Source organism: Podarcis melisellensis (genome assembly GCF_964234715.1).
Source record: "Podarcis melisellensis genome assembly, chromosome: 17".
In the NCBI taxonomy this organism is placed as follows: domain Eukaryota; kingdom Metazoa; phylum Chordata; class Lepidosauria; order Squamata; family Lacertidae; genus Podarcis; species Podarcis melisellensis.
This window is the reverse complement of record NC_138534.1, coordinates 21180775-21208669: the sequence shown is the minus strand read 5'-3', so window position 1 is coordinate 21208669 and position 27895 is coordinate 21180775. Positions and strand designations below refer to the sequence as shown.

General features: G+C 42.1%; 1 protein-coding gene across 28 annotated transcripts in view; it reads left to right on the top strand.

Annotated features, from left to right (window-relative positions):
* PTPRD (protein tyrosine phosphatase receptor type D) overlaps positions 1-27895 on the top strand; it is a 1158377-nt gene that overhangs the window by 851484 nt on the left and 278998 nt on the right. For all 28 annotated transcript variants that reach the window (XM_081893652.1, XM_081893642.1, XM_081893658.1 and 25 more), the window contains one exon: positions 13272-13437. In XM_081893652.1, coding sequence (XP_081749778.1) covers positions 13353-13437 — 85 coding nt within the window. In that variant the 5' untranslated portion in view covers positions 13272-13352. The remainder of the gene's footprint in view (positions 1-13271; positions 13438-27895) is intronic.

Sequence of the window (27895 nt, the reverse complement as noted above, 5' to 3'; positions counted from 1 at the left end):
TTTTTTGGTGTGTGTGTGTGTGTGTGTGTGTGCATGGTGAAGGGGCACATCAACACCATTCCTCAACCATGAAAAGTCTGTTGACAGTTAATTATCTCTAAATTGGAGCAATGTGTTCCATTGACTAAGGAATGCTGATTTTGGAAGCTGCATACACACAATCTTAGCCACAGTCCACATCGATCTTGAGGTTTCTTGACAAATGCTAGTGGAGATTACAGATGGTTTGAAGGAATGGCTACAGGTGTGATGGTATTGGCGGCGGGCGCGAGGTTCGTGTGGCGGTTAGGCATTGGTTTAGCGCAGCATGGGGAGGGGATGTGTGGCCATCACCTGCCCCTCTGTTTTATAGGGTATTCTGTTAAAGGAATCCAGGGGACTGGATCTCGTCCAAAGCCCAGGCAGGGGCTAGGGTCATGCCAGGACCCCCGGGAACTCCAGGGGTAAGCACCAGTCAATAGCCATTGATGGAGCTTTCCTGTTGGAAGTTTACCCTTTTAGGCTTTCTGTAGGGTGGGCAGGAGCTATTTATAATCTTTGATACCAATGTCTAAGCCAATACCAGTCACACCTGTGTATTCAATAAAGTTGTGGCCTAAATTTGCCTATTAACCTTTAAACTAATTTCTGCGTCCATTGTGTCTTTAGTTCCTTGGGGGTGGGTTTCGGGGCTTAACGCGCAAATCTTATTTATTTGTTGAGTTTTATTCTTAAACCATCGTCAGTCCGAGTAAAATACTGGGGATGGAGTCATTGGCAATGTGAACATACCCTAACAGTCGCTGTATATTCGCAGATGAACGTGCATGCGCAGATGAAAGTTTAATGACTAGGAGTGCCGTGGTGCAACTCTTTTCTTTTCTTGTGAACATGCTGCTCTTGCTGAGATTTTACTACAAGGCCACAGGGTGGTTAACAAAAATGGCAAAAAATATATAAATGTATCATCTTCTATATCTTCAGGTTCAGCACGTTTGCATATTAACCTTATGGATATGATTGGCCAGCTCATCTTCTTAACCTCTATAAAGAACAACCAAGTGGCTAACTTGTAAATTGTGTCTTGCAAATTCTTTGACTTCTGAGGAAGACCGCTTGGGGGGTCAAAATCTTTGGTCTCCAGCATCATTTTGGATAGATAAGATTTGTACTGTTGCCTTTTAATAATTTTATTCCCATATTCATGGTACATTTGTGTATTCTGTGGGATTAAAACCTTATTTTATTATTGTACACATTTTAACAGCACTTTATATGCATTTTTTGCTCTCACCTAATTTTGCATCTAAGCTCATACAGTGGAACCTCAGTTGTCGAGCATAATCTGTTAAGGAAGACCATTCGACTTCCAAAGTGTTCGACAACTGAGGCACAATTGCTGGTTAGCAAATTCCATTTCAAAAATGGAGCAACACGCCTCGGAACCCATTCGACTTCCGAGGTGTGTTCGAAAACGGAAGCATTCACTTCCGGGTTGTCAGCATTTGGGTTCCTAATTGTTTGGCTTCTGAAGCATTCAACAACTGAGGTTCCACTGTATTATTTTCTGCCACAAATAGCTTTTTGTTTTTGTGTCTAGAGTGAGAAGCATCACCTCATAGACAGAAGATTCTGTAGATTTTGTTGGCTCTTGATTCCTTGTCAGAGCTAACCTAATAATCTAATAAATAGTTAATAAACTACAGTGGTACCTCGGGTTACATATGCTTCAGGTTACATACGCTCTAGGTTACACACTCCGCTAACCCAGAAATAGTGCTTCAGGTTAAGAACAGAAATCGGGCTCCGGCGGCGCAGCGGCAGCAGGAGGCCCCATTAGCTAAAGTGGTGCTTCAGGTTAAGAACAGTTTCAGGTTAAGAACAGACCTCCAGAACGAATTAAGTACTAAACCTGAGGTACCACGGTAATTATATTTCACACACACACACACACACACACACATTTTCTCATTTTCAATAGTGAATTAATTAAATTTCCAAAAGGGCAGGAAATTTGCAAAATTTTGTGCTACTTTGGCTTATTTTAGTGTGTGGAATTTATTGTGCTACTGTTGCTTCACAAAGTATTTGTATCAAATCATTTTATGCTGCCAATTGCTTTTGAAAAATAACCATTCTAGCTGTCCATCTTTAAATCTAATATGGCTATATTGCCATCAGGAAACTTTATAATAAAAGTGCAGTCAGGCTAAAACTAGTTGAAGCTAGATTACTGTCCTGAGTTCATTTTGTGAATTCACAGTCTCAGTCACTCATGCTTCCATTTGATTAGGCAACAAGTAGAACAGGTAACTTAGAAACCATAAAGCTGAAAATAAAAAGGTAAAGTGAGAAAAAATAATTCACTGTGGAGAAATATGACATTAACATAATGCCTTGTGGTGCTGGAAACTAAGGTTTGTCTATAGGAAGTGGTGGGTGGAACCCACTTTCTGATTTAGCAAGGAATTTTTAAGAGCCATATCATGCAGAAGGACGAAGAGTAATTAATATATGTTATTGCAGTAGCCTTTGGGGAAGCTACTACTCCAAAATTTCCCTTTCTTTTGCACCTTGGTATAGTGCTACCCAGCATGTTAGAGCCACGGAGAGGGAATTAAGGAGAAAACCTTAGTCCTTCCTTCCTTTGCACCAAGTGAAGAGGAAGTACCGTATTTTTTGTCCCATAGGACGCTCCGTCTCATAGGATGCACCTAGTTTTTTTGGGGGGAAATAAAGTAAATTTCCCCCCTTTATTTCCCCCCCCCAAACCAGGTCGGGGAAACCGAACCAGGTCGAGAAACAGTGGGATGGTGGCGCTGCGCCTCCCTGCTGTCCCCCGAGCTTGTGGGGCTGGCCGATGTCTACCCGGCCTGCGGGGCGCTCTGCTTCAACGCGTCCTGCCCGCCGGGCGGCAGGCTCCTATCCGCAGTGTGGGGAGCCCTGCGGGGAACTCCTGCAGGGCTCCCCACGCTGCGGGTGTCTGTCTGGCGTGAGGGGTGCTCTGCTTCAGGGCACTCCTCGCGCCGGGCGGCAGGCTGCTATCCGCAGCTCCCTAGGCTGCGGATGTCTTCCTGAAGCCTGGAGAGCGAGACGGGTCGGTGTGCACCGACCCCTCTCGCTTTCCAAGCTTCAGCGAAAGCCTGCATTCACCCCATAGGATGCACCCAGATTCCCCCTTCATTTTTGGAGGGGGAAAAGTGCATCCTATAGGGCGAAAAATACGGTAAATAGGAAGTAACAGGAGGAGGAATGTGTTTTGTGGGTGGGGCATTGGCCAGGAGGCATTTCAGGAAAAGAGAGGGCTGTCACGAATGGTGGCGTGGTTTTACAACCTCAGATTGCGGGGGAAGCATCAGGTCTAGCTTTCTGCAGTATAACTAGGGAAATTTCTGAATGAATGTACGGTAACAAGAACTATGAGCTCATACATCTTGTGTCCCACCATGTGCTGGAGAGATGGACATGTGAATGTGATACCACATCTTCTGTCTTTTCATCAAAGCAGTGCTGCTACCTCTTTCCCCCTTTGTGTGCCATCTCTCGTAAATAGACAGAAACAGAATGATTTATCACCTTTGAATTTTCTGGTACTAGCTAGTAAGCTAAAGCCACTTCCGCCTTAAGGAGGAGGTGGGGTTGCAGGCTCTCATGACCTCTCCATGTGCGTGGGGTGTGTGGTCAGCCCCACACAATTGAGGGGATTCCTGGCCACATCACTGCCCAGGCGACCAATCCGATTGGCCTGGGGGTGTGGCCTGCTTGATTTAAGCAGAACACGACAGGGGCTCTCCCCTTTTCATGCTTCCAGCTGCTCTGGTTTTCCCACCCTTCTGCCCTTTAGGTTTTTCATCTCTTGACCTTGCTATGGACTTTGGTTGGTCGCTGTTGAGGGGCCTGGTAGGACTTTTTCCACTTGGCAAACTGGCACCAGTCACTTGGTTTTTGCCTACCTCATAGCAAATGGTCACAACTTGGTAAGGTTAGGCGTTTAGGCATTGGGATATTTATGGAGAAGAGATGAGGGGAGGTAGCGCCATCACCTGCCCCACACATTGAAGGGTATTCTGTTAAGGGAATCCAGGGGCATAGCCCTCTCCGAAGCCAGGTGAGGCTATCGCCTAAGGCACGACCCCTATTGGTGACCCCCGGGGGAGCTCCTATTTGATGTGCATCAGCAGGACTCCTCCTACTGGTGGTTAACCCTTCCAGGACTCCCTGCAGACGGGCAGGAGTCAGATATAGTCTGTTAGGTCCAATGCCTAAGCCAATACCGCTCACAATCTGTAACCAATAAAGTTGTGTCCTTTTTTAGCTTATTAACCTAAAATACTGGTGTCAAGTGTCTTTATTCAACCTCAGGGGGTGGGACCTTGCCAGGCAAAGAGAGGCATGGACATTCCTTGTCTGTAGTCTGCAGGATGTCTGTAGTCTGCCATTTTCCATTTTCTTTTTGCCTCTGCAGCAGAGACACTCTAATGTAGTGTCCCATGCTGGTAACAGAGAACAATTTTAATTGGGAGAGCACTCTAGCAGTCAATTTGTTGATGGAATTAATTAGTTAACACTGCAAACACGGAGAACCGTGGGATTTCTCTATTGTTCTGCATAATTTAAAGGTAAATTGATATGCCTCTAGTATGTATTTCCTTAGTCATAGAAAGCAGAAAATAATGTGGCCACAAATATCTTACATGCTTTGTTAATGATATTTTCTAACTTTGCACACTACTACCTAAACTATGCCTCTGGTCAATTAGGAAGTAACTGATTGATGGGAACAGTAAGCATTTTATGTAGACAAGATGTAACTAGAAAATTTGAACTGGGATTTTTTTTTTTAACAAACTGATAGTGCTGGTTTGCTAAAGAAACCTGTCGAATACAGACTTCAGGCAGTTGTAGACATTCTAGGAGTGTATTGGTTATCATGTCTATTTTATTTTATTTTAAGCCTTTGAAATGTATCAGTGAAGAAACAATTCAAAATCCTATATTCTTCTTGTAGTAGAAAATAATTCCTTGCTCAACTAATGTGTTCTATCATTTTCTGTCCTGATTGCCTTTCTATTCCTTTCGCCTGGTGGTGTTCCTGAATTAGGGGTGGGCCAAGTCATTTGTGACCATTGGACTGTACAAATTTTCTCTGCCTCTATGACAGGGGCTCGGCAGTTATTGATGTTCCTCCCTGGTCAGCAGTTGAGCATGAAATCTGTTTACAAAACAGCTCCAGAAGTAGATGTGGAATTGCATGCATGAGCTCAACATATTATTGATGCTTCTTCTTAGCTACCTTGAACTGCTTCATCCATACAATAGAAATACTGTTCAAATACAGCCAAAGTTCCTTAATATAATGTAAGAGTTGCTAACTGAGCAACCCCCAACTCTGGCACTTCTGTTTTAGCGGGGCCATTTGTAGATGGCAGGATACTTCCCCTCCTGCCTCCTTTGTTCTGGACATTTTATTTATTCTCAAAAGTACACATATTTCTGGCTAAGACATTCTTAACACTGAGCGACTATTGTAATGAACAATTAAACAGGGCCATGTAGTAGGTTTCCATGAGACTGCACAAATCCTTTCATTATTTTGCTAAGGGCGATTGTTTGACACGAGTTCATAACTTTGCTATACAGTCGTACATTGGAAGTCGAACAGAATCCATTCCGGAAGTCTATTCGACTTCCAAAATGTTCGGAAACCGAAGCTATGGAAGCCGTGTCAGATGTTCAGCTTCCAAAAATAGTTCGCAAACTGGAACACTCACTTCTGGGTTTGCGGCGTTCAGGAGCCAAAATGTTTGAGAACTAAGCTGTTCGAAAACCAAGGTATGACTGTATTTGTTATGAGAGACACAAAGAGTACGTTTTCTTAAGATACACTACGTTTTGTAGTTTCACCTTAAATAGTCAGCAATGCATCTTTCTGTTTGACATGGTTCCTTCAGTTGAGGACCCAATCCCAGTGAACCCTGCTCCCAGGGAGCAAAGGCCTAGCCTAATATGAGTATAAAAACTGCACAGGACAATGTTCTGGGATTCTAAAATTTGCCACAACTGGAGAGCCAGTGTTGTGTGTTGGTTAAGAGTGGTAGACTCTTAATCTGGTGAACCGGGTTCGTGTCTCCGCTCCTCCACATGCAGCTGCTGGGTGACCTTGGGCTAGTCACCCTTCTCTGAAGTCTCTCAGCCCTGCCCACCACACAGAGTGTTTGTTGTGGGGGAGGAAGGGAAAGGAGAATGTTAGCCGCTTTGAGACTCCTGAAGGGGAGTGATAAAGTGGGATATCAAATCCAAACTCCTCCTCCTCCTCCTTCTCCTCCTTCATGGATTCCAGATGTAGGTAGACTTTGACTGAGGCATTGGGTGTATATCCTTGGGGGAGAGGCACTGACACTTGAGCAGGGTCAAACCTGGAAGGTCTACTCTACATCAAGACGAGGATCTAGTATGGCTTGTACGTACAATGAAGTTTTTGACTGTCCCGATTGCCATGAGCTCCCTCTCACATTCATTTATCTCCATTCAGTAAGTTAAAGAAAATACACTCTATTTCTGGATGGAGGCAGAACTTTTGCATTTGTACAGTTTATTTTTCAGATTCAGATTTCTAGGTTGGTTGCTCAGTTGACATGCTAGTATATACTCTTGACTGGGTGATACAATAGCAAGCAATACATTCTGGTTACCTTTTTCTGAAACAGGAAATTCCATGTCTGATTTTAAGGTTTATAGAGGAATCATAAACAAATTCTTAGTCAATTAATCCTATAGGTATTCTCAGAAATCCCATTGTAATCCTGTCTCCACTTACCTGGCAGTAAGCTTCAGTGAGACTGACCTATGGGTAGATAGGTATAAGGTTGTCCTGTTGTGTCTTAATTTTGCAATGTGCATGTGGATGTTCAATAAAAAATATTCATTGCAAGACTGAGCCCTCACTTTTTAAAGGCAGATGTTGAACAAATGCAAGCTTTGAATAACTGATAGGCAGATATATATTTCAGTTGGCTACTTCTTTTATAGAATAAAAATATTGATGTGAGATCATTATCACTATTAGAATATCATAATATACAGCTGTCTTTAAGCAGATGTCATACAAAAATCAGCCTTCTTTATGGTCCAGCTCTTACTTCCATACGTCACTACTGGGAAAAACATAGCTTTAACTATACAGACCTATGCTGTAGACCAGTACTCTGTTGAAGGTACAACATACTGTTTCAGCATTCTTTTTAAAAAATCTCTTGCTGTGTCTGTTTCAGTAGCCTTCATTCTCTTTCTTAATCCCCCCACCCTTGTATTGTGCAGATATTGTCATGGATTGGCCTGTGTGCATATATAGAATCCCTGCATGCAAAAATTTCTACATACCAGTGTTCTTAGCAAAGGGAATTCCCATGAATAAAATATTTATGGAGTATTGTGTTTTGCTATTCTTCATGAAAAGAGCATCAGTAATGGCAGTATTGAAACATTTCACTGCCTTCGGAGCCTCAGTGCATGAAGTAAGATGCAAACAGTGCCCCAACTCCTGCAAAGTTATCTCTAGAAAGAGGAGTTTGCAATATAGGGCAATATAATTTTACTTTTTGTGCATATTTCCTTCACAAATCCCAAATGACACTTCTTTGCTAAATTGTATACAATTCCCGTTTCCTTAGTATTGTACTTAATCTTCTTGCTTTCTAATTTTTTTCTTTTTGAAATATGCCAGTCTGGATTAGCTTTACTGTTGGACGTTTGGAGCTAGATGTGACTCAGTAGCATACACAATGGACACGAGGATGTTGCTCGGTATTGAAAAGGGTTCTTAGAGTTAGAGATTTAATTTAAAAGCAAGTGTAGTGGAAGAAGAATTCTGGCTACCCTATTCAGTACTATTTGGCACGATTGTTTGTCCATCAATGAGTGAGGTTGAGGGCCGAGGTTAAAGTATGTTGTAGGTCAGAACTAAAGCAGAGCTTTTGTGGAGCTGCTTGACAGCATTTGCCTATATCCTGCCTTGTTCCTGCCCAGTGTTACCAGCCCTGTCATCCGCATGGCTTCACTAACAGTATTTTAAAATGGCACTTTCCTATTCCAGATGTGTGTGTTTTCACAGCCTGAAATACTAAAAGCCTATCACAGTCATACAAGAAGCTAAATAGTTCTCCCCCCTCCCTTAAACGGCAAGGGTCGCAGGGGAACATATTAGTATGTTTTCTGGTTAGTTAACGTCATGGCACTCCGAAAGTGTGCAAAGGAAAGGATCAGGAAAGGGCTCCGGGTTGTGTGATGTGAACGATAATGAGAGCCACTGGGGGCACAGTGCCAAAGACTTTGCTATTGTTAATCACTTACGTCTGCATGGAGAGGTGAACAGAGCAGGGTGTTTATGTCTACAAAATGCATCACCTTCTTTTCCGCGTGACATTTTGTGACACAGATTCCCATTCACAATCTTTCTGAAAATATTGAGAGGCACAAGAAGTGTTTTTGGAGCAACACATTGAAATCAGAAATCTTACGTAACACAAGAGGGTGAGGTGTGTGTGTGTGTGTGTGTGTATGCATCTCAAATGAGATTGCACTTTGTCCTTGACATGTAATTATACATTTTCAAGCATGAGTGTTCTGTATCCCCCTTTCTTTCCTGTTCCATGGGTTAACTCTGTCTTGTGTTCTGCCCTGGATTCCAGTTTAACTTGTATAATTTATAATATTTGATGGAGCCCGAGAGGCAAGGTTGTTTTCACTCTCCTTGCGCCACCCTCCCCAGATCTGAGCCTTGTAAAGGCTCCTCATTTAGGCTGGTGTGGGATGCGGTAGCCTTGCACCTCTCGATACCAGCAGTACAGGACTGGTTTGGGGAGGGTGGAGGGAGCTATGCTCCCCAGAAACATGTACTGCTCAACATTACGCCTCTGACCCACAGGGTCTCTGAAGAGCCCATGGATTCTTCCAGTAGCAACTTGTAGGACTGGGAGACCACTCCTTCAAAATGTTTGCCTGATCGAAGGAACGGATGCTAAGCCTTTTATGAACAATAGGCCTTGCGCTAGATGGAACCAGTTGTATTTCACAGGCCCCCAATTTCTCACAAAGAGTAGCCTTTTGAAATAGGGTGTCCTTTCTCGATGAGATGGCTCACCCAGAAAACACCGTTGGACTCTCATCCACAATACTGAAGATCTTTGTCATTGTTGTGGGAGTTTGGATGAGCAAGGAAGGGAGGACTTGCCCGCTGCTAATACATTGCACCATTGCCACCAAACTAACATAGTAGCATGAAGAAAGGGGTTAGCAATTTTATCTACAGTGGCCCACTGGGGGTAGGACTGGTAGTGCCCATACAGTTCCCACCAACTGCAATTCCCTCCATAACTAAGGATTGTTACACCTCCCAGAATAGCATTGTGCACCTTCACTAACCAAGGTGTGACTTCCTCTCTAAAGGTTTTACAGAATTCCCTGCTAAAACCATCTGGTCCTGGGGTTCTTCAGTTCTGGAAAAAAATGTGTGTGCCTTGAAGAAAAACATGATACTTCTTTTGGGTCTGTTTGGAGTGCTTCTTCTGTCGATCAGATGTTTAATGGTTATTGTATTTGTATCCATTAAAAAACACAATAAAATTTGTTAGTTTTTATAGAAAATACTTAAGGAAGTTGCCAAGCAGGCCTGGAAAGGGGTAGCCTCGGGAAATGGTCTATGGAATGGGAGTGGCCTGGAGAGAGTTATGAGGGCCAGACAGGGAGGACTGGAGGGCAGAATCTGGCCCCTGGGGCTGAGGTTTGCTATCGCTTATGTGGGGCAAAACAAAGCAAATCAACCGAAGGAACTAAAAGCCGCAACAAGCCACATGTGCTGTGTTGTGAGCAGAATTTAGAATAATAAAAATATTTATTATTTGTTTATTTATTAAAACAAGATTTGTTAACAGACTCCAAAATCGGTGAACCAATTTGGCTTAAGAGAATTTCAGAAGCATCTCTTAAGTATATTGCAGGAAGAAAGGAAGTGACCATCACCATGGAGGCCCATAGTATTGTCTTAAGATTCCTGTGTGTAATCATTTTTATTAGTTTTCAGTTACAGTAACCCAATAAATGCCTCATTTTCAATACCAAATTATAATACAACTAATAATGCCAATTGTTCAGATGCCAAATTGTATTCTTTTGTTGATCCCCTACGTGCTAGAACTGATGATTTGATAATTTACTTTAACTCTGCATTCAAAAAACTTACAGATTCCAATTACTGGTACATACCAGCCAGAATAACAAACCCTTATACTGCAGCTGCAATATTAACGATTTCCATACACATTAACACCTCAAATAATTTAAAGTCCTACCACAGGCAAAGCCTTCAGACTCTCTCTTTGTTCTTCTTGTGTGTGGCTATTTTTCTGTCCATGATGTTTCTTCCTGTCCTTGTACTGTATTCTGTCCATCTTTTGTCAGTTGTTGCTGTTCTCCATCATACCTTGGGCGGAGCAAGTAATCCATTGCATTGTCTTAAGATTCCAAAGGGGTATGTAATTTGCTTGACTGACCACCAGGATTGTCAACCATGATGAAGAATGTGCTTTCTGACCAGTGCCAGATTTACATATAAGCTAAGCAAGCTATAGCTTAGGGCCTCACACTCTTTGGGGCCCAAAAAAAAATAAAGAGAAAAAATACCTGGATGTATATTTCCAAAATATAAGATAAAAAAACTAATAAAATTAAACCTACATACAGCAACAGGGTTTTGTGTTACAGATAGGTAGCCGTGTTGGTCTGCCATAGTCAAAACAAAAAGAATTCCTTCCAGTAGCACCTTAAAGACCAACTAAGTTAGTTCTTGGTATGAGCTTTCGTGTGCATGCAGATGGTAGCTTTCGTGTGCATGCACACGAAAGCTCATACCAAGAACTAACTTAGTTGGTCTTTAAGGTGCTACTGGAAGGGTTTTGTGTTGTGTAGGTTTGCTCCTATGATGTAAGTAATGGGGCCCGCCTGCTAGCCTGCTCCCTAAAATATCACTGGTTTGTTCATTTGCCTACATTCTGCATGTGCACATGGCTTTAGATACCTATTAGGTCCATAAATTACCATATAGCATATATTCAACAAAAAAACTCAGTGACAATTAGTTGTTGACAAAGGACAGCTGGACATATAAAGGGCCCCATTACCTTCAGTAGCTCAGGGCCTCATCAAACCTAAATCTGGCCTTGTTTCTGAACCAATCAAGCAACACATAAGCAAATATGTCTTACGTGAGCTAGGAAGGGGTATGTATCCTTCCTCATTTTATCCTCCAGGAAAAACCTGATAGGAACTTCAAAAAAAGGAAAAAAAGGATGTGACCATAACTCCTAAAAAGGGAGAGGTGAAATGGTCTTGCTAATTGGCATTTCAAAATATGAGAAGGCAAGGTTATCTCTAGAAAATCTTTAAGACCAAGATAAATAAATAAATAGTTGGGAAGCAAGAGAGTGAAAACTGCCAGATGGCTGTATAGAATACACCACTTTTTAAAAGTTGTATTATAGCCTGTTCAGTTGCTACCAAAAGCTTCATTGTACATTTGAACCGCAGGAGAAAAATCTTTCCCCCCCCCCCAGCGCTAAATTAAAGTAATAACTTAGTTGAAAAGGTCTTTGATGCAGCTCACAATTTTCTTCTTCATTACTCCCCTGAACCATTTATTTGCTCATTAATTTATATGTGCCTTCTCTAAAGGCACAGTTAGAAAACTTGTGCACTGCCAGTGTGAAGATCCACCTCACCCTCCCGCCTGCCCTCCACAAGGCCATCAGTATCTGGAAATAGTTCGATCCTTTGTCATTACTCCTTCAGATGGGTAGATGCAAAAGCCCAAATCATCTCGTCTTTGAAAATGCATTTGATACACTTTCCCATCTTCTGTGATAGTATGGGAGTCATTATTGCAGCAGTTGGCTCTGACACGCTTGCACAGACACAAATTGAGTCCGACAGGACTGATGTCTCATGGACTTTGCTGTCATTTGAAATGCTGGCACAAAGATGGTAGCAGTGAAATCAAAGAGCTGGTGCTTTCAGCACGTTGAGGGTTTCTGAGGGTTTTGTGTTTTGTGTTAGGTTTGTGTTTTGTGATAGCAGCAATCAAATCAAGAGTTGGTTTTCCATGAGCTTTATTAAAGCTGAGTTCTAGTGTCTGCTTCTCTTTTTCTTATCTCAAGTAGATTTTTAATATTATTCTGTGATCTAAAACAGGCTCTTCATACCACCCACGGATCTGTATCAATCCTTTCCAGCAGAATAATTATTAGTATTATTTTCTCTTCCCTTTTTCATCTTAATCTTTCCTTCATGCAAGCAATTCTTGCATTATGATATAAATAGTATTTTTTTTCCTATTGTGCTTGTTTCAGACCTGCCAAAGCATATATCTTACCTCTGCTTAGAAAACCACAATTAAATTGTAGAGTTATGTTAGTGGCATAGATCTATTTTTGGATATCTCTAGAATTTCCTGTTGGAGGCGATGCATTTTGTGTGTGTTATGTTTCTGACATAGCTTGGTTGGAGTGAATAAAGTAGAGTCAAATTGATTTCTTCTTAAAGGCAGATGTTCATGCTGTATTATTCATTAGTTCTTATACAAGATACAAAATTAAACCGACTGAACAGGAATATGTAATCTTTATTCATAATTTATCCATGAATTATATAATTCGCGTTTAGTGATAAATCAGAGAGGAAACAATAACAGTTCTGTGTGGACAGATTTTCAAGATGCCACACCAGATAAGACTTGGTTGGATTAATCCACAAATACCAATATCCTAGCCTTGCATATAGCGCATTAGGAACAGAAGCAGATTTAGCTCTGTCATTCTTACCTGATGCAAGGAAATCAGCTTCCAATATGTTGTTTGTTAGCAGGCTTTTGTCCTGGAGGTTGAATCCTTCTAAACCCTTCTTTAGAGTATCTGTATGGCTTATTCCAGCTGAAGTATTAAAGTAGGACATCATTAGGAATGACAGCTCATTTTCGTGATGTGGTGCTAAGGAAAGGAGACTCTCTGCAGCACATAGGAACTGTTGATCACAACCTGGGTTACAAGGTGCCTTGGAAAAGAACATAGTGGCTGTTAAAATGTGCTGCTCTCGGGTTATTTTACCAGGCTAATCCCAGCCTTCAAGACTGGAATCCAATGCTTTTATCTTGCTCATTAAAAGTGTGCATTGTTTATGTATTTGGAAAGGAAGGAGCAAAAGCATTCTAAATATTTCTCTCTCTCTCTCTTTCTTGTTCCTCTCAGGCTTTGAAAATTCTTCATCTGGAATTTCAGATTGGAGAGACTCGCAGTGGCTTCTAAGCCAGTGATTGAAGCCGCCAAAGTATGCTGGTGCCAAGCTGTCGGAGGATGCATGTAGCCAGGCCAGTAGTACTGCTCCTCTGCTTCCTGCTCTGTGCTGATGCTGAAAGTAAGCTCTCCCCCGTCTACTTTTTTCACCCTTGCAAATAAAATATTGGCCGTAATGAAGAGTTCTGTTTATGGTCGGCACATTCTGGGGGCTTGTGAATAATCTTGCTTTTGACTCAGTCTTGAGACACTGTGGGATCCACCTTGGCTCTCAGCCAGTGTTTGAAAGGGATTATTTACTGACTTCCCTACTATTTTTTCCTGCCGTTAATACCCCTTTTCTTGAGCATTGAAGGGTTCCTACTGCTCTCTGTTTGCTTGTGATCAGTCATTTCAAAGAGACAATGCGAGCAAAATTGTGTAGCCAAAACAAAACCTAACCTTGCTTGCCAGAAGGCAAACATCACTTAGTCTTACTAGGCATTCTCCCCCCCAGTTCCTTGGATATTTTCTTTTCAAGCTTTGAGAAGACAAACAATGCAATGTTGAGGCCAATTAAAATTCCAGGTCCTTTGTGTCTGTCACAGCAGCTGTTGTAATGTATTATGTCCAACAGCTGTCGTGGAGTACAGTGTTTGAAGAAACCAAGCAGAACTGTCAACTTTGAGGCTGGGCTTTAGAGTGTGGAGACTTTGGTGTACTGCAGGCACCTAGGTTCTAAGTCCAGGACTCATATTGTGGTACTGTAGAGTTTTGGTCAATTAGCTTGCCAATTAATGAGAAGATAATATCTTCTTCTTAATTAGGAAATCATTAGGTTTGCCTTGTTTGCACGTGTTCTTTGTCCCAGCTGTCTTCTGGCTTTCCACATTGAACAAGGAGGGAAAACCCCTCTTGCGTGAACTGGTTGAGACAGGTTTGTCTGTATTCTGGTGACATCACTTGAACTTGCAGCATTTCCCACTGGTAACTTCTTTGAGCTAATTTTGAGGGAATCTTTAATTTGGAGGGGCTTTGTAAGCACCCAGGGGAATCACTTTAAGAAGTAAACAACCTGAGTGCTAAAATATTACATTACAATGTAGGTATCGTTAGCAAGCATTGATACTACTTACTTGTCTCTTGGGTTCAGCATGGATAATTGTTATTTGAACATCTTCGTCAAGAAAGAAGGATGGTATATAGTGTGCTCTTACTGTCACACTTTGATTCAAGTTAATTTATCAATGAGTGTACTAAGCTGCAAATTCTGGTGGCTGTTCCTCGTGGTTTTCCATTTTCAATCATGTGTACAGAATAGTCTGAAGTTAGGTTTAGAGTGAATGAAATTTAGAAAGCAAACATTGAAAACACACATTTGTAAATTAATGACAGTGGTGAATGTTGGACCTCTTCCAGATAGTTAAATGACCAGCTGGGATGTTTGTGCATAAGGTGAAGCCAAGGACATTTTAACACTTCAGCCAATAAATAATGAACTGGGATATAGCCCAATCTTTTTTCAATTAGGCATTTTAAGAGAATCACTTTTTTAAAATGTGGAAATTGTTCTTAAAGGACAATACATTAAAAATATATATCCTAAAGTTTTGCCAATTGTAAAATGACCATGATGATAGAACTGGAGAAAAAATTGTCAGAAGTCAGATAAAACTTTTCAAAGATCACAGGTTTTTTGTTTTTATAAAAAAGTGATACAAAGTTTAAACCTTCCCAGTAGCTCTTGGAAATGAACAAAAGAACAACTGTTTCAACAGTTTATTTCTTTTTCCTTTGTTAAGCATTTGAACACAGAAAAAATATTTTCCTGAGAATCGCTAGCAGATTTAGTTTTTTAAACAGGCAATTTTGTAATAAAGCGCTTTCAGATTTCCTTGCTTTGCAAATCGTTGTTTTCAGCATTCTGTTCCTTATTGCTCAAAACAAAATAAAATTTGGCAATCAGCTATTAAGCACTGTGGGTTTTGACAAGAGGCTTTTGTTTCTCTTAACACATTTGCTTCTTTGGAGTAGTTCGTGAAACTGCCGACTTAAGGATAATAAGTAGGTCTGGTTGGTTAGTTTCCAATTAAGTATTTCCCACTGGAAAACGTTCCTCTGAAATTTCTTGCTGGCAGAAATATCATTAAATGCTCTGTGAGGAAAGGTATCATCCTCCCATGCTAATGTTACATTTTATAGACCCTGAGTATCCAAAGTGCATTATGGGAGTTGAATTTTGCAGAATCCCTCCCGTTGCCTCCAGTCATCTGCATGCTTGTCTCATACAGACATAAACATACAGTGGTACCTCGGGTTAAGTACTTAATTCGTTCCGGAGATCCGTTCTTAACCTGAAACTATTCTTAACCTGAAGCACCACTTTAGCTAATGGGGCCTAATGAGGTACCACTGTATACATATACAGGTGATGTGTTCTACACAAGGCAGAAGCCCTCACTGGTTTAAGATTGGGGTATCTCCTGTTCAAGTCTGCCCAGCAGCTGAGATAACATTCATAGGCCCTGCTGGTTATATCGTTTTGCCTTCCTTGACTGAGATCAGGGAGAATGCTTTATTTGTGACTCTGCCTATGCTTTGAAACTCCCTTCTGAAGGAGGCAGTCTCACCCTTCACTCCTTTAGGAGCCTTCTGAAAGATAGTATATGCTTTCCTTTAAAAAGGGGGGGGGAAGCTTTTTGTTTCTGAATGCTTGTTTTTATAATATTTTTAATCTGTTGGTGCATTATGATTTAGCGTTAAGTGCTGGTAACTTAGGTGTTAAGCCAGATGTTAAATTGTGGTATTTTTATTTTTTATGAAGAAAGGTGGAATGGAAATGTGTTTTAAGTGCATAGTATACATTGGCTACTCCTGCCAACCTAGCAGTTCGAAAGCACAAAGTGCAAGTAGATAAATAGGTACCACTCCAGAGGGAAGGTAAATGGCATTTCCGTGCGCTTCTCTGGTTTGCCAGAAGCAGCTTAGTCATGCTGGCCACATGACCCAGAAGCTGTACACCGGCTCCCTAGGCCAACAAAGCGAGTTGAGCGCCGCAACCCCAGAGTCGTCTGTGACTGGACCTAATGGTCAGGGGTCCCTTTACCTTTATACACTAGTTATATATGTCCCTTTGTGTTTGTGTGTGTAATACTGAGCCTCTTGGGCTTGCTGATCAGAAGGTTGACGGTCTGAATCCCCGTGACGGGATGGGCTCCTGTTGCTCTGTTCCACCTCCTGCCAACCTAGCAGTTCGAAAGCACAGCAGTGCAAGTAGATAAATAGGTACCACTGCGGCAGGAGGGTAAACAGTGTTTCCATGCACTCTGGTTTCTGTCATGGTGTTCCGTTGCACCAGAAGAGGTGTAGTACTGCTGGCCACATGACCCGGAAAGCTGTCCGTGGACAAATGCCGGCTCCCTCAGCCTGAAAGCAAGATGAGCGCCACAACCCCATAATCGCATTTGACTGGACTTAACTGTCCAGGGGCCCTTTAACACACACACACACACACACACGCTGCTGCTGCTGCTGCTCCTGTTGCTCACAAACCTGCCTGCCTGCCAATCCCTTCCCTTTATGCTTTGCCCCAAACTCCCTCCTTCTTCACTTGCAGCTCACCCCTCAAAACCCTCTGCACTTCACAGTTCACCAACTACCCCCTCCCCAGTCCCACTCAATGCTGTCACTGCTAAGGAAAGCAGAATGAAGGGCAGATTTTCCCCCCATCCACTCCCCTGATGCTGTGAGAAGCAAGTGTCTATTCTGAAAGGCAGGCTTCCTTCACCTGGAATGCCATCAATGCTTTTTGTGTGCCCCCCTCCATTGACATTGCTTTGGGGGGATGCGAAGGGGAGAAAGACTTCTCCCTCCCCTGATTCAGTCCAGGGAAGGAAGCCTGCGGTTTTTTTAATGCAGGCTTCTTCCTTCTCACAGTGGTGACAGCAGGGGATTGTGAGAAGGCCAGCCTGGGCCACCCACTTTCTCTGTGCTCCTCACTTCCTTCCCTGCTCTTCCTTTTGAATACGATCTACAAAACATGATTGCATTCCAGCCAGAGTTAAGCACCTTTGTGTCCCATTAATGTAAAGAGGGGGCAAATTTAATTAGGTGCTTGAAAGACAAGGTACATATCCCATGGAGTGTAACCCTTAACCTCCTGCTCTTTGCATTGCAAAGGGAAGCAGGGGAAGCAGTCAGGAAAAGGGCATTTAAACCTTTCCAATTTCTCTACCCCAGAGTTTCAGAGCCACGTTTACTTACGCAAACACATAGAAACCCGACAGATATAAAAGCAGTTGTGGGAGAGGAGTTGTAGCAAAAAAAAGTTGTGGACAGGGGGGAAATCAATGAATCATTTCTTGTCGATTCTGTACTGAAAATTGTCTTCTCTTTGTGTTGCTATTCTGCAAAGTAGTAGGCACCCATATTTTCTGGTATCCAGTTGCCTGCAATGTGCACAAGATTTACATCAGATATACCAGAGAAAGAAGGAAAGAAACTGCAAAATTTTAGCTGTATCCTAAGAAGAGATAAGTTGCCAGACATAGCTTTTGATTTTTAACTTTCCCACCATTTATTTGGAAGGAAATCAGAGGAAGCTGATTGTGCTTCGAGCCCCAAAATCCATCCCTCATGGAAATAAAGACACAGTGGAGACAGAATTTAGTTTAAATGTTAATGGGCAAATTTTGGTTACAACTTTATTAAAATACACAAATGTGACTGGTATTGGTTTAGGCATTGGCATCAAACTATATCTGGCTCCTGCCCCGCCCTGCAGGAAGCCTGGAAGGGTAAACAACCAGCAGGGGGAGCTCCATCAATGTATATAGACTGGTGCTCACCCCTGGGGTTCCCAGGGTTCCTGGCATGGCCCTAGCCCCTCTCTGGGCTTCGAACGAGATCCAGACCCCCGGATTCCTTTAACGGAATACCCTGTTCATTGGAGGGGCAGGTGATGGCCGCACCTCCCCTCCTCACATTCCCCTAAACCAATGCCTAACTGCCAAACCTTACAAAGTTGTGACGATTGCTAAGAGGTAGGCAATAACCAAGTGGCCACAGCCAATCTGCCACATTGGGAAAAATTCCTACCTGGCCCCCGTTCCAAAACAGGCGACCAACCAAAGTCCAAAGCAAGGCCAAACAGGACCTAATTAATGGGTGGGTATTCGGCAGCGTGAAGCAAAAGGAGGTCCCTACGTCGTGCTGCCAAATAAATACCCCCAACCTTGCCACGCTGCTGATTGGCTAAAGGCCAACTGTGGCATAACTGTGGCACCACCGGCTTGGAGCGGGGCAAGTTAGGGAAGTGTTTCAGGGCTGAGCACAACATGGACCCTCTGTTAGGAGGATCCAACTTCCCACCGTAGGAAAAAGGGGTAGTGATGGAATACCTACCTACTTAAATGAAATCAGATATCCTTTATATGTAAAAGGTTAAGAATACATTCAAGCCCTAACCCCCAAGGTTTTCATGCTTAGTCCATTGCCTGAGTTCCCATTGCCTGTGTTGCAAGGTCTAGAGGAAGCTCCTACTCAGTTGTACTTAAGCAGAAGTAGACTCCTTTTTACAATCAGGCATCATGATAAAGCAAAACCCATGAAGAGCATTCCTCTTGTTTTCAACCTCCTCTACACAATACTGGGACAGTTGGGGACTGAGGTATGTGTGTCATATGGTTGAGGACTCTGGGGGCAAGGCTTACCTGCGGGGGCCGTCTTTACCCGGGGGTGCAAGGGGTGCACCAAATGTATACTTAGAGTATACCGGTCCCTCTTGATTGGCGGCAGTGAAAAGCAATAGAGTGGAAGTTCCTGTCCTCACTCTGATACTCTTAGCACCTAATAATCCCAACAAGTCAGGAAACAAAAGCAGTTTCCCCCATGCTGTGTTGTTTTGTTGTTACAGGTGAGCGATTTTCCCTCCCAGAAAAAGCTCAACAACTTTGAGTTGCCCCCTCCCCCAAGGTCAACAATAAAAGTTGATTTGTGGTTGGCTAAACTAAATTTGGGGGCGCAGGGCAGATCTTTGCACCCCAGCGGTGCATATGCTAAAGACCTGTCTACACCCTGAAGCATTTGTCAGTTCAGGTGAACTCCTAAGCACACCTACTTGTGAGTACACATCTTCCTTTTTTAGGCCAAAGCATCTGGAGAAGACACTCATCCAAAGCAGAGACTGGTAACAGGCAGGCCACTGTGTTCTTGGCACTTCCTAACCCACTCTCAATGATCCCCTCCTGTAGGTTGTTCAATATTAAACCAAAACTTCAAAAGAACGCTTACAAATTTTCAACACTTTTTGTTTCTTTGTTTTTAAAGGAACTGAATGACAGTGAGTTACAGAGGAATGGGTGGTCTACGAGAAAGTGACAGGAATGATTAGGCATCATATTTATCTCTTCTTCTATTTTTTTATTACAAGACATTTCACATAAAGCAACACAAACAAACAAAAAACATTACCTTAGTGACAAATAAACAGTAACTAACAACACTTCTACTAACATCACACACATTTTGGACTTCCGAGTCACTTCATTGTGCTTTCTACATATTCTTAACCTATATCTGTTACATATCGATTTTTTGATATATATTTTTTACATTTATAGTTTCACTTAATAATCAAGATTCAATCTAAACCTGTCAGTAGATATACATTTTCACAGTATTGTTTTAGATGCTCTTAAAATATTATCCATTCTTTACACACTTTCTGATCTGAGCTTCCTCTTATCCTCCCAGTCATTTTTGCAAGTTCCAAGTATTTTTCACCTGCCAGTCAAGCTTCACATTTCTCAATCTTACTTTTAAACCTTCCATTCTTTCCTTCTACTGACCGTAGTGCTTACTATTCCTGATCGCTAAAGTTAGTTAAGAAAATGGTAGCTTAGCTGTACCAAAATGTTATATAAAAGCAAAAGGGTAGCATGGCTGCAAAGCAGTATTTATGTATTTATTTATGGGGGGAACTGAATCCCTGCATTTCTCTATTGAGCATTTGTAAGATTAATAAATGCTGTTAAAACTGTAGCTAGCAACTGTGCTTCCCTGCTGGGCTGATATAGTCAAGGAGTCTGGCATATAGTGATGACTGAATGGCTTACAATATTTCTGAGAAATGACCCTAGTTCTATTTTTTTTTTACATTTTATTGCACTTAAGAACTTCAGAAGAGAGAGCAGAGTGTGTTGTGACTGATTACAAAGGCATCTCAGTTTGAAACACATGAGACCTGTTGCTCTGTGTGTTGTAGTGGCAAATTCATTTTGGGGAACGAATGAGGTTTTCCAGCAGAGCGTTTTGAGGATTGCCACTGAAGGACGATTAGATAATAGCACAATGAGTATAGATTGTCATTTCCCTTTTGCTTGTAATTAAACATTCCCCTGGGTTCTCTTCTTTCAGTGCAAAACAATAATCTGGTGAGAGGGCAATATAATACGATACTAGATTTTTGCTGTTAGATGGAAACGTACAAAGGTGGCTCTGCAGATTCACGTATTCCAATATTATCTTTCATTAGTTTAAATAAAATCAAAAAGATATTCAAACTCACAAGACTCCCTAAGACAATTCATCATTGTTCCTGGTTCTTCCTAATTTTTTTGGATGGAACAGTTGTCATTGTTGAAGCTTTTTCAAAGGTTAAGCCATTTTATGAAGTTTTGGTCAAAATTGGCTTTTGACCAAAGGTGACAGTTGTGTTTATAATGAGAACTGTTGTCTACAGAAGCTCTCCTTTCCTCTTCTGTTTCAATACAAAAACCTGATAAGTGATAAAGATGGATTTCCTTGTACATTCTTAAATAGCTCTATCACCGCAAGGGGGATATAGGATTGTAACAGATATACAGTCGATTTCTGTCTTACTTTCTGTGGAAGTTTCGCCTTTGAAAAAAGTTCATAAAGCTAATAAGTTTCTTCATTCTAATAATATTATTAGAAGAGTTCTAATCCCTTTGTTCCCACAGAGAATTAATTGTCAGGCTTTTTTTTGTTTTTAACTCTGGAATGGAGATTCTGTGCCATCTGTTCATAATTCACCACTGGCTCATTTCATACATTTGGCAGTCCTCATGCTATCACATGGGACACGGGTGGCGCTGTGGGTAAAACCTCAGTGCCTAGGGCTTGCCGATCGCATGGTCGGCGGTTCGAATCCCCGCGGCGGGGTGAGCTCCCGTCTTTCGGTCCCAGCTCCTGCCCACCTAGCAGTTCGAAAGCACCCCTAAGTGCAAGTAGATAAATAGGTACCGCTTTATAGCGGGAAGGTAAACGGCGTTTCCGTGTGCTGCGCTGGTGCTGGCTCGCCAGAGCAACTTTGTCACGCTGGCCACGTGACCCGGAAGTGTCTGCGGACAGCGCTGGCTCCCGGCCTCTAGAGTGAGATGAGCGCACAACCCTAGAGTCTGGCAAGACTGGCCCATACGGGCAGGGGTAACTTTACCTTTACCTTTATGCTATCACATTCAGGATTGTGTGTGCTTCTTGAAGCTACCGTTGTAATGGAAATGAAGAAGTCTGTGGTATGTCCTGAAGATGTCTGATTTGGCCACGTGCCTTGGGATTCCTCTGACATGCTCTATGTGGGGCTGCAGCGGAAAAGTTCTCAGAAACGTCAACTGGCCCAAGGAGCTGCAGCCAGACTGCTGACTGGAGCTTATAAGGAACAGTTCCACTCACTACTGGTCTGTTTCCAGGCACAATTCAAAGTGCTGGTTATGACCTCTAGAGCCTTTTACAGCTTAGGCCCAGGATATTTGAAAGGGAGTTTCAAATTCTATGAGCAGTCACCAAGAAGGCCCTCTCCAATGTCCCCACCAAACACTCCGGTGAGGGTGATGGGGCTGAAAGAAGGGCTACTTCAAAAGATCCCAAAGCCTGGGCTTGTTTGTATGGGAGAATATCCTTCTAGAAACGCTAGACTCTTTTAAAAGGTATAGGATGTCAAACAGATCAACCAAAGGCCTGGTTAAAAAGGAACATATTGCCTGGCACCTAAAGGCGTGTAATGAAGGCGCCAAGCAAACTTCCCTGGGGAGAGCATTCTGGGAGCCACTGCAGAGAAGGCCCCGTTTTCTATAGCATTTCATTCCCTCAATTGCTTCCTTGAAGAAGCAGAAATGAGTCTTGTCCTCTCTAGTCCATTCTTATTCATACTAATCTTAAGGGATAATTGTAGTCTTGCTGCAAAACCCCACAGACAGAAGCACTTTTTACCAGGAGGTGTGTTCCCTTTGAAATGTAAACAAATAAAGTTTGATCGCTGCTGCACTTTGAAACACTGATTTTTCTTCTTCTGACTGCTGGGATAACAGGGCATGAAATGGGTGATTTAGTGACTCCTTTACAGTGCTATCTAGAAGTGCTCAAGTTTGTATAGACTCTTTCTACAGACAGATATAATGATGAGCTATGGTTTATCATGTTAGGAAGGAGCCATGGTGATGCAGCTCTTGGAAATGTCCGTGCTTCCGCGAACCAGTGGACCATAATTATTTTCATGGCTATAATCTTCTGAGTTAGTGTTGGAGCATGGACACATTTAGCATATTTGTCCCGAAACAGGATTTATCTCTGGCCATGCACATAACTCATGCATTCTGTTTTGGGTCCTGGATAATGCTTGACATGGTCATTTCTGGTAAAAGCTTTTAGTTCATTAGAATGGAAGGAAAGCTTGTGCCGTTGTGTACACATTTCTCCACTGACAGCATGAAAAAACTGGAATTGGATAGTAGCACAAGCTTCACACACACCTTCCCTGTCCCACACATGCACAAGGCAGCTGCAATAGTGCTTTTATTTTTCAATTAGGTATAATGTGTAAATATTCTGGTGTATGCTTGTCACTTTCTGGATGAATTGTTCCCCAGCTTAGCACTAACCATATAATATTATGGAAAAGTAGTCCTTTGATAATACTAAATGTGCACTGTTTGGAAGAGAGCAAAACAGATATTACTTTGCCAGTTCTTCTTTGGACTGTGAAACATTGTGGCACTGCAAAACATTGTGGCACCAGGTGCTGGTTTTGACCTTTAAAGCCCTTTGTGGCTTAGGGCCCTCGTATTTATGGGACCGCCCCTCCTGGTATGCCCCGCAGAGGACCTTAAGGTCCATGAATAACCATAGTTTAGAGGTCCCAGGTCCTAAGGAAGTCAGACTATCCTCCATCAGGTTCAGGGCCTTTTCAGTGATGGCCAGGAGGAAAAGGCCTTCAGAACTCACAGCCAAGCGATGTCCCTCTATTGGGACTTTAATAGGCGTGGTGTTTAGGTATGCTAGAGAGCAGGCACGTCCAATTCACAAGAGAATGTGATCTACTCCCAGTATATAAACAAATTGGCAGTGATCTACCCATTGTCATTGGAGGGAGGAGGAGCATGCAGTTTTTTTGGGGGGGGTCATAAACTTGTTGAGCTTTTTTGGGAGTGATTTTCTAGAGTTCTTGAGCTTTTTTAGGGGGGGGGATGTAAAAAATCGCTCACCCAAGAGTACAGCGCTGGCAATCACACACAGCTCTAAAGCCAGAAGCAGGGGCGGTTACATTACTTGCCAGATCTACCAGGATCATCCCAGCAATCTACTTGTAGATTGCAGTTGACCGGTTGGACATGTCTACTGTAGAACAACTCTACAGAAACAAAATGAATCTGGGTTTGGTCAATGCCTGGATAGAAAACTGTGTGGGAACCCCATGCAAGCCATCCTTCCTTGTAGACCATCACTAGAAGAAAGGCAAAATATAATACAATAAAGATATGCACATGGATGGTGCTCCTTTATTCGTTTTTACATCTACCTCTTTAGTCATCTTACACCCATATCAGTTTCATGCCACCAAGTGCCTCTTGCAGTTTTCTGCTCATCGAGTGACATTTTGTATGTTGTAATTTCATCCCCCCTCTTTTTTTTAAAAAAAATATGTTTTTATTAAATATTTTCTTGTTTTACAGAAGTAAGTGTAATGTCTCTCATATTTTTTCCATGTAACATTTTTACAAATCCATTTCATTGGTTGAGACATTAGGGGGAGGAAGAAAAAAAAAGAAGGGGTGGAGGGAGGGAAGATGGGTGGGGGTGGGGTCGGGTGGCGATGTTTCTGTTATGCTTAATGTATGTAGGGTTTGGTGTCAGCGTTGCTGTGCTGTTAGGTTGGGGTTGGCCTAGGGTGTGGTTGTTTGTCTTTCATTCAACTGTGTGGTGGAATTCAACATAGTGCTAAGGAGTTCTTTGTTCACCTCAAGCATTTATGTTTGTCTGAAGGAACAAACCCCACCCCACCCCGTAGGCTGTTATGAGGATTGTTCCAACTCTCATAAAGCGAGATGAGCTCCGCAACCCCAGAGTTGGTCACGACTGAACCTAATGGTCAGGAGTCCCTTTAACTTTTAAGGATTTTTGGGGAAGGAGCAGGGAAGCCTGTTGCCCTGGCTTCTGCAAAGAGAATTGAGTTCTTGAATCTGGTCCTGTATATTCCATTTTAAGGATTTAAATTTTATTTGCATGGTAGTACGTATATCCATACAGTCCGAATGTCACGGCCCTTGCCATAGTGAATGGAAAGGGAACCAAAGAACAAAAGAGCATATGCTCCAAATACATGGATTACTCTACATTTTTATATCTTCTTGGATAATCGTCCTGTTTTCCTGGCTTGATTGGTTTTGCTGTGTAATGAGCATGCTAATGTTCACTGTCACTGAATAGCTTTTAAAGAGACCTAGTCACAAGGAATTGGATATATATATATATATATATATATCAGCTCCCATAATGGTCTTTTCTCTACAATCAAGTGGTACATGAATTTTATGAAATAAATAAATAATGAAAATCGGTCTAGGGGGAAAAAATCAGTGATGGCTGTGATAAACCTTTTGATTTTATTCTAGAGGAAATATTTTATTTCCTTTTGAATATTCACACCAACTCACACAAGCGTAGCATGACCGTAGAGCTCTGTTTTTATTTTCTGAAAGCCTTTTTTAAAAAAATAAAATAAAATCTTTTTAGCTCTCCGTGATAGATTTTATTACTTAGTCAGTTTTTAACCTTGCATAAATGTCAATGGAGCCTCACAATACAGTGGAGAAACAAGACTTGCGTTTCACAACAAAACTCACCTGGCTTCCCCTTCACTCTCTAGGAGAGGCAGCCAACTGTACTTGTGGAGATTCTTCAATATGAGTGTGAATAGGGCTCTACTAATCTTTTAGTGTAGAGCTTTTTCATGTGGAATAATGAAGACGGTTATTTTTTGATGCTATCTGTCTTCATTTGTGTGTGTGTGGTGCTCTTTCACACTCGATGTCAAATGTACCTGTTTCCAGTGCTGTTTCATGTAGCCTCAGTTGGAAATAAGTTTGAAAATGGAGTGTTGTCTGCATTCCCACCCCCCTTGCAAAAACCAGAGTTATTATATTTGCTTTCACCCTTTAAAAAAAGTTATTCCAGTCGCACGTTACAATACAGCCCTAGGAATTCTTTTTGAGTTGATTTTACGAAAATTGCTATGTAGTATTGTGACAGTAATTTTACACTGCACTTGCTAAATTTGACATTAAAATGTGTCTCGTAAGGCACTTATATTATCAGTTTTCAAAAAGTTTTCTGAGACAGAAGTGGAAAAAGCCTATTACACAAAAATACCCAATTGAAGTTACTTTTTCACTTCTCTAATGTTATGTTATGCTTATCGTTCCTGAGGCAGTGACTCAATCACTGAAATGACCGCGAGTATTTCTAACCGGGGCTTTCCATTCTGTGCTTTATCCTGCATTTCAAAGTGCTTTTTAAATATGTAGCTTAATTATTTGCATGAGATTGATTATAGAGTCTACAGAAGCGTCGATGCCAGAAAAAAAACCCCTGTCGTATAATGGTAGACTTCTCACAAGTGCAACACATCCATGAATACACTGAATTCAACAGGACTTACTGCGACTTGTGTGTGCATATGATTGCAACACTAGACACCTTTACCAATGCTGCAACTAACAATGAATATTTATTTTGTAGCTGCACAGTGCAGTAGGCATAATAATAATAATAATAATAATAATAATAATAATAATAATAATATAATTTTATTTATACCCCGCTCTTCCCGATTTAAAAACCGGGCTCAGGGTGGCTAGCAGCATATATAAAACATTGATTAAAATGTGACTTAAAAACAGCATAAAATACAATATAAAATGCAGCAATATCAATAAAATTCTAAAATTCAGGGGTCATTTTTTTTTGGGAACCCAGTCAGTAGACATCAAATGATCACCAGGGCTAACTGGTCAAGTTGGTCCTACTTGGGCCAGCAAGGTAACCAGGGAAGAATTTAAATGTGGGGTCCCAGAAAGAGTTTCTTCATAGAAGAGGAAAGGAATAGAGGTTCAGGCTAATTCAAATTGAAGGCCAGGTGGAATAGTTCTGTCTTACAGGCCCTGTGGAAGGAGATCAAGTCCTGCAGGGCCCTAGTCTCGTGGGACAGAGCATTCCACCAGGTCGGAGCCATCACTGAAAAAGCCCTGGCCCTGGTGGAAGATAGTCTGGCTTCCTTAGGGCATGTGCTCAGTATGGTCTTATGTAGGGGGTGCCACATTTCAAACAGTGAAAATCCTGACAGAAAAGTTGCTGAGCTTTTTTTAGCTCTGACCAAAGTTGTTTGAGCTGCTTGGGCAAAAATGCCGGTTTTGAGCCATTTTTACGGAATATTGGCACAAACGGCTCTGCCAACAGGGGCTGCCATGCTTCCAGATTTTCCTAGACATTTTTTTTAAAAAAAACAATTTCTGCCCGGACACTGCTGCTGACTGCAGTATTCTATATATTTCCAGGAAATGGCTATCCTAGTATTATGTAGTTGTGTGTCCAACTTTCAAAAGCAAAATATTAGCTAGTGCAACTTTAACCATGTATGGTACAGCATGATTCACTTTCCCACTGCGCCTTGTGGTGGTTAGCCTCCAACCTGTTGAATGCAGACATCAGCACAGTGTTTAGAAAGGCAAGTGCTTAGGAAATATTTCCATGAATTTATTGATAAACAGTCTCATAGTTCTTCCCGTGGAGGAGGTGCTATTTGGGCCACACAGGTCACAGTTTGGCTACATCTGTATAGTTTGGCCTGAAGAACCAATCCTCCTTGTCCCGAGAAAATGGCATGTTGGATGGTAGCAAGATGCTACACCTCACAGGAAACATCATCCACCTGCTGGCCAACCCAACTGCTGGCTAACCCCAACAGTCGGAAAATACATTGAGGTAGCCTTCGGAAGGCGCTCAGAGAAGGCTTGGATATATGAGCAGGTTGAGGCAGATTGCTCAGGTCCTGAGGAGAAGGAGCCCAAGAAGAAAATGAGCCAGGGAAATAAAGCATCTTAATGGCTCTTCTAACACAGGAAGAAAACCAGGCTGGGGTGACCAAGCTCCCTGATACTATCTTTGTAGTTGAGCATTTGTTCATGTTGGGGGTGGAGTGGGAAATATATATCTCATTTGCCCGGCCTGCCTTTCTTCTTATTGGCAAAAGAGATGCCAGACTTCTGTGTCTTATGACCCTCCTTTTGCTGCTGCTGCTGCTGCTG